We start from the raw sequence: 13,873 nt of genomic DNA on the forward strand, positions 1-13,873 counted from the left end.
GGGCCTAAGGGCTGGCCCAAAGGGGAAAACCAGACCCTAATCTGCCCTAACGTTTCCATTTCCCTCACTTTCAGAAACAATCTCTCATTGCCTCCTTGAGCAGCTACAACTCTCTGCTAGGGTTTAGCCGTCAACCTTTTTCAAGCTAGCTCAAGTCAGGTTTCCACTCCACGTAAGTCATTCCTCAGCTCATGCTTCCCCTTTCTTGGCCTATTTCCGTTTTTACCGTTAGGGTTTCGTAGTAACTCGTTCCTATTCTGTTTTCCTGATTATTTTCGGCTCTTTGGCCCATCCTTAGGACAGTTGTGCTCACTGTGTGCGTATCAAAGTATTCTGCTAGCCTATTTCCAGGTAAGGGAAGCTAGACCCTACTATGTTTCCCGTGAACTCTACTTATTTTACGAGTATTTGATGATTGAATGGACTATGTGGATATATGAGCAGATGAAAACGCCTGTTTGAATTGTTTGGGTGTGTGTGGTGGCTGTTACTCGAGAGAACAATGGTGAGCACTGGTTTTCTCGCCCAAGCGAGCCTGCCTCGCCTAGGCGAGATTAATAGAGGCTCGCCCAGGTTACTCCACGCGAATGGTCGCTCAAGTGACTAGCTCTGTTTTTGAGCGAGCGAGCGTCTCGCTGAGGCGAGGAGAGTCTCGCCTAAGCGAGAATGCGCAGAAGCCACTATACCTGTATGTCGAGCTCTCGCCTAGGCGAAGGGAGCTCGCTTGAGCGAGACCCTTCAGCCTGAGCGAAGAGTTGGGCGAGAGTGCGTTCTGGTTTGGTGTTTTCCCTGTTCTTGGATGTTTGGCTTGTATTTGATTGGATTATTATATAATGGCATGAGGGGAATGAATATGCATGAGTGAGAGGGTGTATGAGTTGTGAATGACGGACTTGAATAATTCTTGGCATGTAATGAACATGAAATGGTTGGTTATGAAAGTGACATGGTAATGAGATGAGTTGAAATTCTATATTCATGGATGAAGTATGATTAGTTGGTATGGATTTGACCTGGAATATGAAAGAGGTTGGTTATAAAGGTTGACATAATATATATACATGCATGATAAATATTACTTGGTTGTTTGAATATGTTTGGTCTGTGGTCAGTGCGTAATTCCTTGAAATCTCTAGGTGAGATTTCAGGGTCGTGCTTCAATGGTCGGGACGTAATTCCATGGCCCTTGTTAGTGGGTGTCCATGGTGGTGCCTCATCTATATAGTCTGTAAGGATTCAAGGTAAGGTTGCATTCTAACACTCTAAGGAGTCAATTAGTCTCACTTAAAGCGGACTGACTCTTGTGGTGAGAGTAGCAGGAGGCCTGAAACTCATTAAGGGCTAACATTGTGCGTGGGGGATTGAAACATTGTAACACTTGTAACACTTAGCTCGGGGGTGAGCAGAGATATCCACCACAAGTGCAAGCATCCGTTGAATCTGACCAAATTATATGTATCCGGATTAGTCGAGTCGAGTCGAGTCTTAGTGTATTGATTGGAAGGTCATAACATACTTGGATGATGTATGTATATTTGACTGTGAAAGTATACCTGATTGCGTGATAAAACTACTTTTGGCTCTAGCTTACCCTTCTATTTGTTTGTTGTGTGATCTATATGTGCAGTTCTTCTCTTTTTGCAATGATCATCAACTTGTTGATGTGAGCAGATGCGAGAACTATCCGCGATCATCAGGGTGATGGAGGTTCCGCTACTTAGTCAATTGGACTTAGGCTCTGCTCTTTATGTATTTTGCTAGGGTTATGGCCCGTGTATTATATTGATTAGTATTGTGTTTCTGGTTACATTAGACCTTGTAGCTTGTCTTCTTTTGGCATCGTGGTGTGCCTCATAATTTCCTTTTATAACTCTTGGATATATTTAAGGAGTGAGTCTTTACTCCGTATCTTTGCTCGTATTATTATATTGTATGACGTGTCATTTAAGTAAGTTTATTTATTAAATGGACGTTACACATTAGCCAATTCCAGTTAAATTTGACTTCTGACATCAAAGCTAACACTATTCATATATAACTTAATTAAAAATATATTATATTAGGATCGCTTTAATTTAAAAATTATTGTCAATGCTAACTTAAAATTATAAATATTAAAATTAGATAATATTAAGATCAACGGACACTTATTTATTTTTAATATTTATTTTAATTATCGTTGATTAAGCCACACTAGTCTAATACTAACACAAATATTTTTACTTATTAAAAGAATTAAAAATAATTAACCCGGGTTTAAAATTTGATTGAACGGATCTATTTGTCAATCCAAATACTTTTAGTTATTAAACAGATAAAGTCATTTTAGAATTAACTTAATAAACTTTATTATTGTAGTAAATATGGAATTAACAACATATATATGTTACAAAATATAAAATTAAATTTAAAATTAAATTTATGATTTTGAAAAATTCTTTATAGTCAACTCCTATAATATCACATGTTATTATTTGAAAGTCATTAATTTGATGTTTGAGTAATGCATCAAATTTGTATCTAAATTTACATAAAATTTTGAAGGGAATACTAGTGAAGCAATGATTTTGTAAAAAGGTAAAATAAAGTAGAACGTTCTTTCGTGATATTAGAAGTTGAAAATCAGAAACCGTGTTGCTTTTATCTACCCTAGAGAGTTCCTTCATGGAAAGTGAACAAAAGAAATGTTACAAAAAGTAATCATTGAAGCTTTTGTTATCTCTTTTTGTTTGAAAAATGATAACACGTTCCTGGTTATATCCAGAAAAAATAAATTATGACGATGAAGTACCAAAATTTGAAGGTAGATAGATAGTATTTGTGCCACATGTTCGTCTTTCATTCACTAGCCATGCATTTCTTCTTTAACTTTTTATTTCACTATTTAAATTTAGGTCATTCACAATACAATATATTTTAATGAGGTTTTCTCTACTCATCACCATGAAGCAGCACAATGAGCATGTTTTAAAACAAGTGAATTTTTTTTACTATGGATCATTACGAATTATAGTGAAAAAACCTGAAATAACTGTTAGCTCTTATGATAATTGTCTAAGGTTTTGAATAAGGAAAATGATAGTTTTTTTTAAGAATATCTTGTATTCTTATTACCATAATGCTTATCTGTGGTTTTCTTTTTAATGTTTTTCTTTCTTGTCCTCTACAAATTCGAACCACTGTCCCTGCTGTGTACAACAATGCTGAAAATAATGAAGAAGATATTTCACAAAATTAAAACTAGGAAAAACAAAACAAAACCATGACTAGTGCAATATTTAGGTTTTAGAAGAAGAAAAAAAGAGAAAATAATGACTAAATTAAAGAGTGATCAAAATCGAAGAGAAATAAAAGAGAAAGCTGGGTGTGAAAAAAAGAAGAAAACATCTCAATTTTAATTTATTTTCTATTTTTCTTCTTTCTTAAACAAAAATATATGATCTAACGTTTCTAGGGAGAAGGGAGAATCTATTAATTAAGAAAATAAATAAAAACCAAGTCTAGTTTAATTGTTTAAATTTTGAAAAAAAGAGAAAAGAAAAGAAAGAATGAATGACTTAAAAACATCTCTCTGTAAATATCTTCTTCACTATATTTATCTTAGTTTTTGTTTAAAATGTTACAACATAACTTTTAACTCGTTTTCTTTCTTAACCAAACGTTGGCGTTGGATCATAATTTGTTTGCTTATTATAAAAAGGCAAAGATTGATTAATGAAAAAAAGAAAATCATGTATAGGAACATAGTTCCCTCTCACATACATCTCAAACTTGAGAGAGAAAAAAAGAAGAAATATTCGTTGGCATGATAAAAAAAATCAAATTATCCTAGCCTTTTATATTTTCTACTACAAATATTTATGTAATTTTGCATACATAACATCTTTTCTTCCCTTTATCCTTGCACTTTTTACTCGATCAAACAATTTCTAAATGTTTAACTCATTTTCTTTATTATTTACTTTTTTATTTTTCATGCTTTCTCTCTCTCTTACTTTACATTTTAAAATAAAATCTCTAAGAGTTAATCTATTAATATAGTATATATAATTAATAGATTTTTCATGCTTTCTCTCTCTGTCTCTCTTCTTTCTAAACCAAAGATATGTATTGGATGACCAAAAGTATCTATTTCTAAACCAAAGATAATCAATCATGTACATTGAGGAGTGAAAAATACTTCTCATAAAAAGTAGACAATTCTTCTTTTTACCTTTTGAAAAGTTAGACAAATCCATTTCTAATAATATAATCAATCATTGAAGTGGAAGTTATATTTTACATTATTCTATATACATGGATGAGAATAAGTTGATAAAATATAGATTATTTTCATTTCTAATGGTAATAAGTACTAAAAGAACACTCTCCATTAGAATTTTGGTAGTTATTGCCATGATGAACCCATCAAATTTTGTCATGAATTTTACACAATATATTTCTAATCATACACAACTATATATATATATATATATATATATATATATATATATATATATATATATATATATATATATATATAATATTCCAATACTAAGTTGGTCGAAATATCGGTAGGATCAATCAGTGTACTTTTAAGTATGGTCCGTATTAAAGACTAGACCTCAGTCACAAGATTTTATCATTAAAAGATGTTTCAGATGGTGAAAGAAGTACTTAAACTATCTTTGCGACTCCTAAACGATGTGTAACTATTAAGTGTATCGAAACATAAGCCCTCCAGAAGGTCTAAGAGGAATGAGGGTTTATCCCCAATTAAGGACTTAAGGGAATCTATGATTTTTTTCTCTTTATAGAATCTCGTTTTTATCTCACGGTGAGCATCAATGTTTCAATCTCAAATTCCGTTGAAACATCATTAGGGTCAATTATCATAATACCAAGGTATTGTCAGCTTTTGTAAATTAGAGAATTGTTACAATTTTGTTCTTAAAAATTATTTTGATGGATGAAAAAAAGATTTAAATTATTTTTGGTCTCGACTTTTAAATCATGTAAATCTATTGGATGTACCAATATATATATATATATATATATATATATATATATAACTGGGATATATTTTTATGTTTTTGCTATATCTTTCTCCTTGCCCACTTTTTCTGGTCTGATCGAAACTAATGTGACACCTCTTTGGTAGCTTGACACTCTGTGGACTAACAGATAAGATCAATTTCTTGTCTCTCTGTCGATATAAACAGATTTTTTCTATCTTTTGTTAAAAAAATCAATGAATCCTTGACGCTGTAGATGAGGATTTTCTTTCTTGAAACGAGAGAAGTTGTAGTAGGGTTAAAATTTTGATACCTGAAAGACCAGATTCTGTCTTTTTAGCTTTTTTCTTGATTCCATCATCATGCAAGTCACCTTTAATAGCACTATTACGTTTGTTACAAAACAAATCAAAGAGCTGTAAGCACATAATAACAAAATACTTAATTAATTTTACCTCCTAAACATAAAATGAAATTGTAGTTAATATACAAGCCCAATTGGAACAAATGGTAAAATCTTCACCTTTACTCTTTTCCTCATCCCAAGCAAACAAAAAAAAAACTTCTTTTATCTCTCTCTCTCTCTCTCTCTCTCTCTCTCTCTATATATATATATATATATATATATATATATATATATATATATTATTTACTTAATTAATAACTTGAATTGAGTTGATAGAACACTAGGTCTATAAAGAGAGTTTCACTAAAAAAACAAACACCAATGAAACCTGAGTCCAACTACATAAGGTATTGACACCATTCTCAACCTAAAATCTTAAGGTGATGGATTTATGGGTTTTTATTCTTATATAATACTTTACTTTCTCATTTCTAACCAATATGAGACTTAGACTCACACTTGGATTTCTAACTTTTATATATATATATATATATATATATATATATATATATATATATATATATATATATATATATATATATATATATATTTTCTAAACTTTGGAAAAATTTGTTTGGATTAGACAATTCAACGCAGAAAGCGCGTGTGAATAAATTTTGAATCCTCTAACAACCCTAAAGTTTCTTCACTCATCTTTCTCAGAAAGTGGAAAATCTTTTAAGCTTCTCATCAGCTTTAGATATGTGAGAAAGAGCATTTGTTTATTTATTCGGACTATTCTTTCCGTGTAGTCAAAAGGTTTCTTCTTTTTGCATTTACTCTGCTCATTTTCAATTGTTATAATGCACAAGTGCATAGGATCTGTTTGAGAAAATGATAGTTAATAATTGTGCTTCTTGGTTACATCCCTCAAAGATAAAGTACCAGTTTTTTTTAATGTCTTGCCACTGATTTTCTCTTCATTGCTTGGTTTTCTACTTTTAGTATTCTTTTTTCTTTCACACTTGATGCAGTTGGAAGTAATTTAGTATACAAAATAGACTTTTTAATTTTATATTTAATTCAACTTCATAGAAAAACCAATAAGAGTTCTAAAATGTATAAGTTTTAAAAATAATCCAACTTCAGTTTGTAAACTAATACTTGACATCAATTTATCTATTATAAATAGGTATATTTTTAATAGGAAATAATTATATTGTCAAATTTACGATGCATTATTCTTATGATTCAGCTTTTTCATTGGTCTAGTTCAACCACACTTCTTCCGCCCATATTGTTCAGAAATTAGAAGACAGATGGAAAATAATTTTTATGGCATCTCAAAATGTTATTAATATTTTTTCTTAAATTTAAAATTAAGATATTATATAAAGATTGTTCACCATTATAAATATATACAGAATTTTCAAAAATATTATCAATGAATTGTTTGAACAAAAACAAAGGAAGTTATAGTAGAACGAAGAATTTTATAGAGACAGTTTTAAGAAGTATAGATGAGTCAGATATTTACGGTAACACAAATAGGAGACACATCTCAGTCAAAATGAAGTCAACTCAAGTCAAATAATGCATATAATATAGAATGACATATTATAATTTGTTTAAAATATATTTTAAAATTTTAAAATTTTAAAATGATATCAAAAGTTATATAAAAAGTAAAAATAAATTTAAAATTTTAACCAATTGTTAATTGTGAGTTTCTCTTTACATTATATGCACATACATATGAAAGGTTTTTTCATTCACAAGTTTTAAATTTTTGAAAACCATTTTCCATTTTCATCAATATAGTCTAAGCAGGTGTATTATTAGTTTACATTATTTAACCCTCACATGTAGATTAGACAAGTTCCATTAATATTTTCTCTTATCAATACTTGTATACTTTAGAACTTTTATGGAATACAATAAGGGGTATATGTACAAATTGAACCAATTTTTTTTTTTTCAAATTGAGTTTCTGAACTTGTATTTAATTGCTAATCGGGTTCTCCTCCTTAATTATGAACATGGAAAATTGATGACAAAGACAGAATTAAGAAACAAATACATGTTTAACTATAAATTGAAAAACAAAAATGTTTACGGGTTTACTTAAAAGAATTCAAATAGTTCATATATAGTTCTACATAATTCTTAAATTACTCTCAAACTAACAGCAAGAAGTTGGTTTAGGTTTAGAGATACTGAATTTAATTATCCTAAATTTATTTCATATTAAAACCTTTTGGTTGATTTTTGTTGGGTTGGGTTTTTTTAGGAGGATTTTTCTATTTTAAAGCTTTCAAACACACTAATACTTCCAGAGTCATAGACCTATGTAAAAATATTGTGATGAACTACGTTCATTTTTTGTATTGTTTTCTTTTTCTTTTACCTTTTTTTGTTATTTTGCTTCAAAATATTGATATCGGAGTTAATGATTTGTCTTACTCACTAAAATTTAAATGTTTTAGAAATTTAAGTGAGTCTGAGTTCTCTATAGGATAAAAATAAGAAAGTTGAGGATCATAATAAAAGTTCTACAAACTTATTGTTTTAAAGTTTTAAGTTGAAGGTGGTATCAATATCTTATGTGTGGATTGAACTCATATGTTATGCCTGATGATCCTTCCTTGAAAAGATTCATCAGTGATATCATAATTGAAGGTTTGTTTTAGTGGTCAACTCAGACGGATCCCTGTATCAAAGGTCCCCTAAACAGAGGGTCAAGAGTGTCCATGCGTAGGGACTCACAAGGAAGATTGTTGAAAATCTAAATGTGATTCTTAATCTTACATTAAGTAAAAATGAGACAATTGAACACATATAAGAATGAAAGACTCATAAATCTATTGTCTTAAGATTTTGGATTAAGTATGATATCAATCCCTTATGTGTAAATTGGACTCATGTCGCATTGGTATTATGTTTCCTCGATGATTCTCACTCGAAAGACCCATCAAGATAAATATAATAATTGTGAGTCCGAGTTTCATATTGAATAGAAATATAAAAGTTAAATAACATATATAAGAAAAAAAGAACATATAATCTCAATTTTTTTTAAGTTTTGGATTAAAAGTAGTGTTATAATATTTTATATGAATTTAACTTATATATCATTGTTGTTGAATTTACATGATGAATCTGCCTCAAAATATCCAACAAAATTCTTCTGTTTAAGCGTTATTATCTTCTAGTGTTTTTTCCCTTGATTAGTTTGGTTTGGTGCAAAAGGTATATAATCTCTTTATTCTAATAATAATAAATAAAAAAAAAAAAACCTTTTGAATGAAAAAATGTAAAGAAAGAGAAGATTATGAATTAGAATATTCGACAATAATAATTAATTACTAAGTACCAATAAACCTTGTAGGTGATTTTAAATCCAACACAACTAAAATAAGTCTTAAAAAGAAAAGATTTTGTGCTTCAATCTTATTCATGATGAGCAACACATCAAAAATTTGTTACAAAATGACAGAGTCCAATACCACACTAATTACAGTACTACATTTTACACCCTTGGAAACACAATGGTCTTCACTCCACTAGACCACAAAAATTATGAATAAAACCAACAACAACAAAAAAGATCACTCACTTTCCATCAAACTTTCTAATATTCTAAAATTGAATTGCCTACATATATAAATAAGATTCTCTTCAAAACATGTAATCTAATAATTAATTTTAATTATACAGTGGTGGTACCATATGATAAGGATAATAATAGAAGGGATAGTTTTCATAATTAACAGGAACAGGTACTTTTGGTGGATCCACCTTCTCTTTCTCCTCTTTCGCAGGTCCAACTGAAACTAACTCTGTGTGACACCATTTTCTTAGCTTTGACACTGCACTAACTGGATCAATCTCACCCAACAGCACCAACTTCATGTCTTTCAAGTCAACAGAAACTGATTCAATCCCTGCATAATAGTTCAAATCACAGTTAATTTTCTTTTTTAAACACCAACAGAATGTTCTTGAAACAAAACTATAATAGTTTTAGTATAGAGTGAAAAAAGTTTTATATATACCAGAAAGGCCAGATGCTGTCTTCATAGCTTTTCTCTTGATCTTATCATCATGCAAGTCCATCTTCACCACTACTTTCTGTCACATAACAAACATCAAAGAAGATTAAGACCCAGAAATTACTCTGTCTAAGTAAAGATGAGGAAATAAAAGAGAAGAAAAAATTTCATGTATAAGAGTAAAGTTCTAACCTTCATTATTTTCAAAGCTTGCTTGTGATGAGGTTGGTCGAAGGAATGTTAGAAGAGATGGTTTTTATATGGTTTTCAAATTGGAGGAAGTTGTGAGAAATATGTGCAATGAGGAGTGTTTATATAGCTGGACACACTGACATAATCAAAGTGGAGTCAAAGTCAAGTCAACTTAAGTCAAACCGTGTTTTTTTAGATAAATATTCCGTAACAACCTTAGAGTTCCGATCCTTCACGGAAAGTGAAGCCATGAAATATTATAAGAACTATTATTTTATGTCTGGTTGGGTTGGAAAACGATGGAACTTGTTGCTTCGTTGTAATTATGTCTCAAAATTATGATAGCTGCAAGTGGAATCAACATATATAGCATACAGAAGCTTCCTCCTTGTTTGATCAGTTATAAAAGTCTTTTATATATATCATATTAGTTATTCTTTTTTGTTTTTTTCAGATAATATTTCAAATGTGTAAACTATTGCATATTAATGTTTACTAACACAATTATTTTATGCCAACTATATATATAACTAATAACCTCACCCCTTCTTGCTACCATTGTAGAGTGTTCATATATAAGTATTTGAAAGTGAGAAAACTGATAAATGTTAGACTTGTTACTTTTTCAAACACTTAAAATGCATAAGATAGTAGAAGCTTTTATCATGAGTTAGTATGTTGGAGAAAAAAAAAATGATTTACAAGATTTAGCACAAACAAGCCATCCTATACATGAAATAGGGCTAAACAGTATAAATAGAAACAAATTATATATAATGGCTTGTGCATATTGTTGAGGTAACTTCATTGGAGATGAAGATAAAGAAGGTTGAAAGAGGAAGTATAAGGGAGGCACAAGTTATGAAATGGGTGCATAAATATAACAGTAATGACAGGGTGGAGAAAAATAATAGGATATGGTTAAATTAAAGTTAATGGCTGATAAGAGGGCATGAATAAGGGAGATTTAGGAAGCACACAGGGATTTCTCGAGAATCACTTAATAATATTAAGACATGAATCCAAATTCATATAATAAATTAACAACATAGATTATTCATTCTTCTGTGCGGTTCAACTTTCTTATGTTATATCTGAATTTCATACATACTTAAATTCTTAACACTAAAGGAAATAAAATGCAGGGATATCTATCAAATTTATTTGGGATGGTGTATCGAAATAGTGGAGGTAAACGTATGAATGTAAATGATCCGATGATTTCTGGTTTATTGACTAAAAATTATTATATATAATTTAGAGTTCAGAATTTAGGATTTAAGATTTAAAGTTTAAAGTTTAGAGTTTGTAACAATGAGTTAGGATTGGATATAACATCACAAAACCATAAACCATGAAAATAAACACAATGATTTCTGGTTTATTGACTAAAAAATATTATATATAATTTAGAGTTTATAATTTAGAATTTAAGATTTAGGATTTAGAGTCTGTAACAACGAGGTTTAGGATTGGATATAACATCACAAAACCATAAACCATGAAAATAAACACAACAAAAAAAACTTAGAAAACCAAAATCTGTTTCCAATAACAACTTAACCTAAAAACATATAGAAAACACAACAAAACTCAAATGAAACAAAACTAAAAACGGGTTGGATAAAAGCACATACCTATACACTTCAAACCACACATGCTGTTCTTGTTTGATTTCTACTCGGTTATAGATAAAGGTTATCTATAAATATAACCTTATTTTTATTATACAAAATTTACTCCATCATTTCTCTTTCAAGGTGTTTGTAACACTATGCAACAACCGGTCTCAATCACAAATAAACTTTCAATGAAACAGTAACTTCAAACAATAAACAAGAATTGGGAACAGAGTTAGGGTAACTGAAATTATTTCTGCAATCAACGTCTCAGAATTCAACAATTCAAAGTATAACCAGCAACACAATGAAATTCAAATGTCTATTAACCGCAAAATTATGATTTGCTCCTCTTCAATGTCATACCTGCATTGAAGCATAGAAGGTTGGTGATTGTGAGTAATAGAGTCAGATTGAGAAAGGACATAGGAAGGTTAAGGGAAAGTTTAGAGAGAATAATCAGAGAAGAGGATTTTCATACCGCATAATCCCTTCTACACGTAGTCCTTCCATTTTGTATTCTCTTTCATGGCTCTGTCACTTTTGCACATGTCCTTCCCCTTTTCATTTGTTGACACGTGGCCATTACGAATAACAACTTCATTCTCTTTATTTCTGCTAGCCTCATTGTATGTTACAAAGTATGGTTGCTTCTGCAGATGGATTTGTGACGATAGTCGGAGATAACATGAAAAACGAAAAGAAAAAACGTAAAAAAAGAACACGAAAAACAAAGTATATTTCTTACCTTTTATTTACTTTGCGTAAACGAAGAGATTTGTGAAGGAACCGAAATGTCCTAAACACCAAAATTATAAAACAATAAATGTTCTTCAAAAGGAGCTAGCCAACACCAAATCGAGATCAACTAAGCGTTCCCATCATCCTGATGACACCAGGGATTTTCACATTTGCTCACACCAATTTAATTGATGATCATTGCAAAAAGAAAAATCACACAAGGAAACAGACATAAGCAAAAGGGTAAGCTAGAGTAAAAAGAAATTTTTAACATGTTATAGCAAGCAGATAATTAAAACAGATCATAAACATGCCAAATAATAGGCATACAATCATGTGATAGCAAACAAACAAGACTCTATGACTCAATTATCTGGATACATATAATAAGATCATATTCATTGGATGTCTGCACTTGTGGTGGGCTTTACTGCTCTGCAGAGCCATTGCCAATGGGTTTCACCCTACCATGCACAAGGTTAGTCGTCAATCATCTAGGGTCATTATCCTACCAAAGACTAGGGTCTCCTGCTACTCTCACCACTTGAATCAGTCTGCTCTATGTGAGACTAACTGATTCTTTAGAGTTTCAGGATGTAACCTTACTTGAATCCTTGTCTAATTATATACACTACAACACCACCATGAAATCCCACTAAGAGATTCATGGAATTACATCTAACTCATGCCACATCCATGTTCTCACACCATATTCCACATGTTATCTCATGACATCCAAATCTCATGCCAATACTCAACCAACTAGCCATGATTCATGATTTAATTCATACCAAGCTCATCAATTCCAGTTCATAAAATCTCATAAGACATGCATAGTCATATACCTCATGCATTTACAAGATATACATCCAATCACAAATTAAATAGGGGAATTAGAAACAAGTTTGCACCATTCTCACTTAGGCTAGAAGTCTTCACCCAAGCGATAGAGACTCTCTCGCTAAAGCTAGGCATTCTCGCCTGAGCAAGAGCTTCTACAATGGCATAGTGAGCGTTCTGCGAGTTCTCGCCTAAGCGGGACCTTTTCGTCTAAGCGAGATTGCTCTTCGCCCAAAACTGAAGTCCCTCGCCTGAGCGAGATGATTCGTCGCTCAAAACGAAAGCTCTTCGCTTGAGTGAGAGTTCGAGCAGAAACTAGGGCGAGCTTCTGCTATTCTCACCTAGGCTAAGCAACATCCATTTTAGCCTCATATAAGCACAAACATCAACCAGGCATTTTAAATATGAAACAGACGCAAAAACAAGCAACATACTACAAAAACGTGAAAATCATAGCTTCCCTTACCTTAACCAAAACTACTGTGAAGGAGGTGTAAACACTAACAAAAGGAGCACCACAACTCTAAGAATACCAGAAGACAGAAAAGAAATGGACATCAGCACAAATGTGAGGTTCTAGAAAGAACCCATTACAAAACTAGCGCAAAAGAACTGGAAAAAAAAGAAAGGTGGAAGTTGAACCTCAACTCACATGGAGGAAACGTCGTTTGGTCAGCTTGGAAAAGGATCCCACAACTGTCCTAGCAGAGCTTCTGAAAAGAGAGGAAAGGGTGAGGTGATTCAGCTTTGGGAGACAGAATGAAAGTGAATGCGCAGCTGGGGGTTCTAAAGTTACTAAGGAGGTCAAGCCTAAATTTATAAGACAGAAAGAAATGGGGTCTCACATAATTCACATTTTATTCTAACCTAATTTATACTAGTTATATTTTATTTTAAATTACTTTTATAATAAAAAATAAGATGATAATCTTTCATTTTTATTAATTAAAGCATTTTCTTAATATATCAAACCCCTCACATCATCATTAACTTTCCTATCAAATATCTTTATTTCTCAAAATCTTTGTTTTAATCTAAATAAATTTTTTTTACCCTTCTTTCACATTAAATCACTACTAAAATTTTAAA

General features: G+C 31.1%; 1 protein-coding gene and 1 long non-coding RNA gene across 2 annotated transcripts; both read right to left on the reverse strand.

Annotated features, from left to right (window-relative positions):
- Positions 1-8,761: 8,761 nt before the first annotated feature.
- On the reverse strand, positions 8,762-9,688 carry LOC114181522 (heavy metal-associated isoprenylated plant protein 39-like). Its single transcript, XM_028067994.2, has 3 exons — positions 9,585-9,688; positions 9,396-9,471; positions 8,762-9,284 (listed from the first exon to the last, which is right to left on the reverse strand). The coding sequence occupies exons 1-3, from the start codon at positions 9,588-9,590 to the stop codon at positions 9,046-9,048; spliced, it is 321 nt and encodes a 106-aa protein (XP_027923795.2). The 5' UTR covers positions 9,591-9,688; the 3' UTR covers positions 8,762-9,045.
- Positions 9,689-11,450: 1,762 nt separating this feature from the next.
- LOC146887259 (uncharacterized) lies at positions 11,451-13,125 on the reverse strand. Its single transcript, XR_014994182.1, has 3 exons — positions 11,952-13,125; positions 11,685-11,856; positions 11,451-11,569 (listed from the first exon to the last, which is right to left on the reverse strand). It is a non-coding gene; the product is annotated as an uncharacterized LOC146887259 (long non-coding RNA).
- Positions 13,126-13,873: the final 748 nt, after the last annotated feature.

Source organism: Vigna unguiculata, chromosome 4 (assembly GCF_037176805.1).
Source record: "Vigna unguiculata cultivar grain cowpea cultivar isolate G323 ecotype 2 chromosome 4, ASM3717680v1, whole genome shotgun sequence".
In the NCBI taxonomy this organism is placed as follows: Eukaryota; Viridiplantae; Streptophyta; class Magnoliopsida; order Fabales; family Fabaceae; genus Vigna; species Vigna unguiculata.

Coding starts and splice junctions, on each gene's coding strand:
- LOC114181522 (XM_028067994.2), bottom strand. Junction 9,285..9,395: donor GACAGCATCTGGCCTTTCTG/GTATATATAAAA, acceptor ACTATTATGCAG/GGATTGAATCAGTTTCTGTT.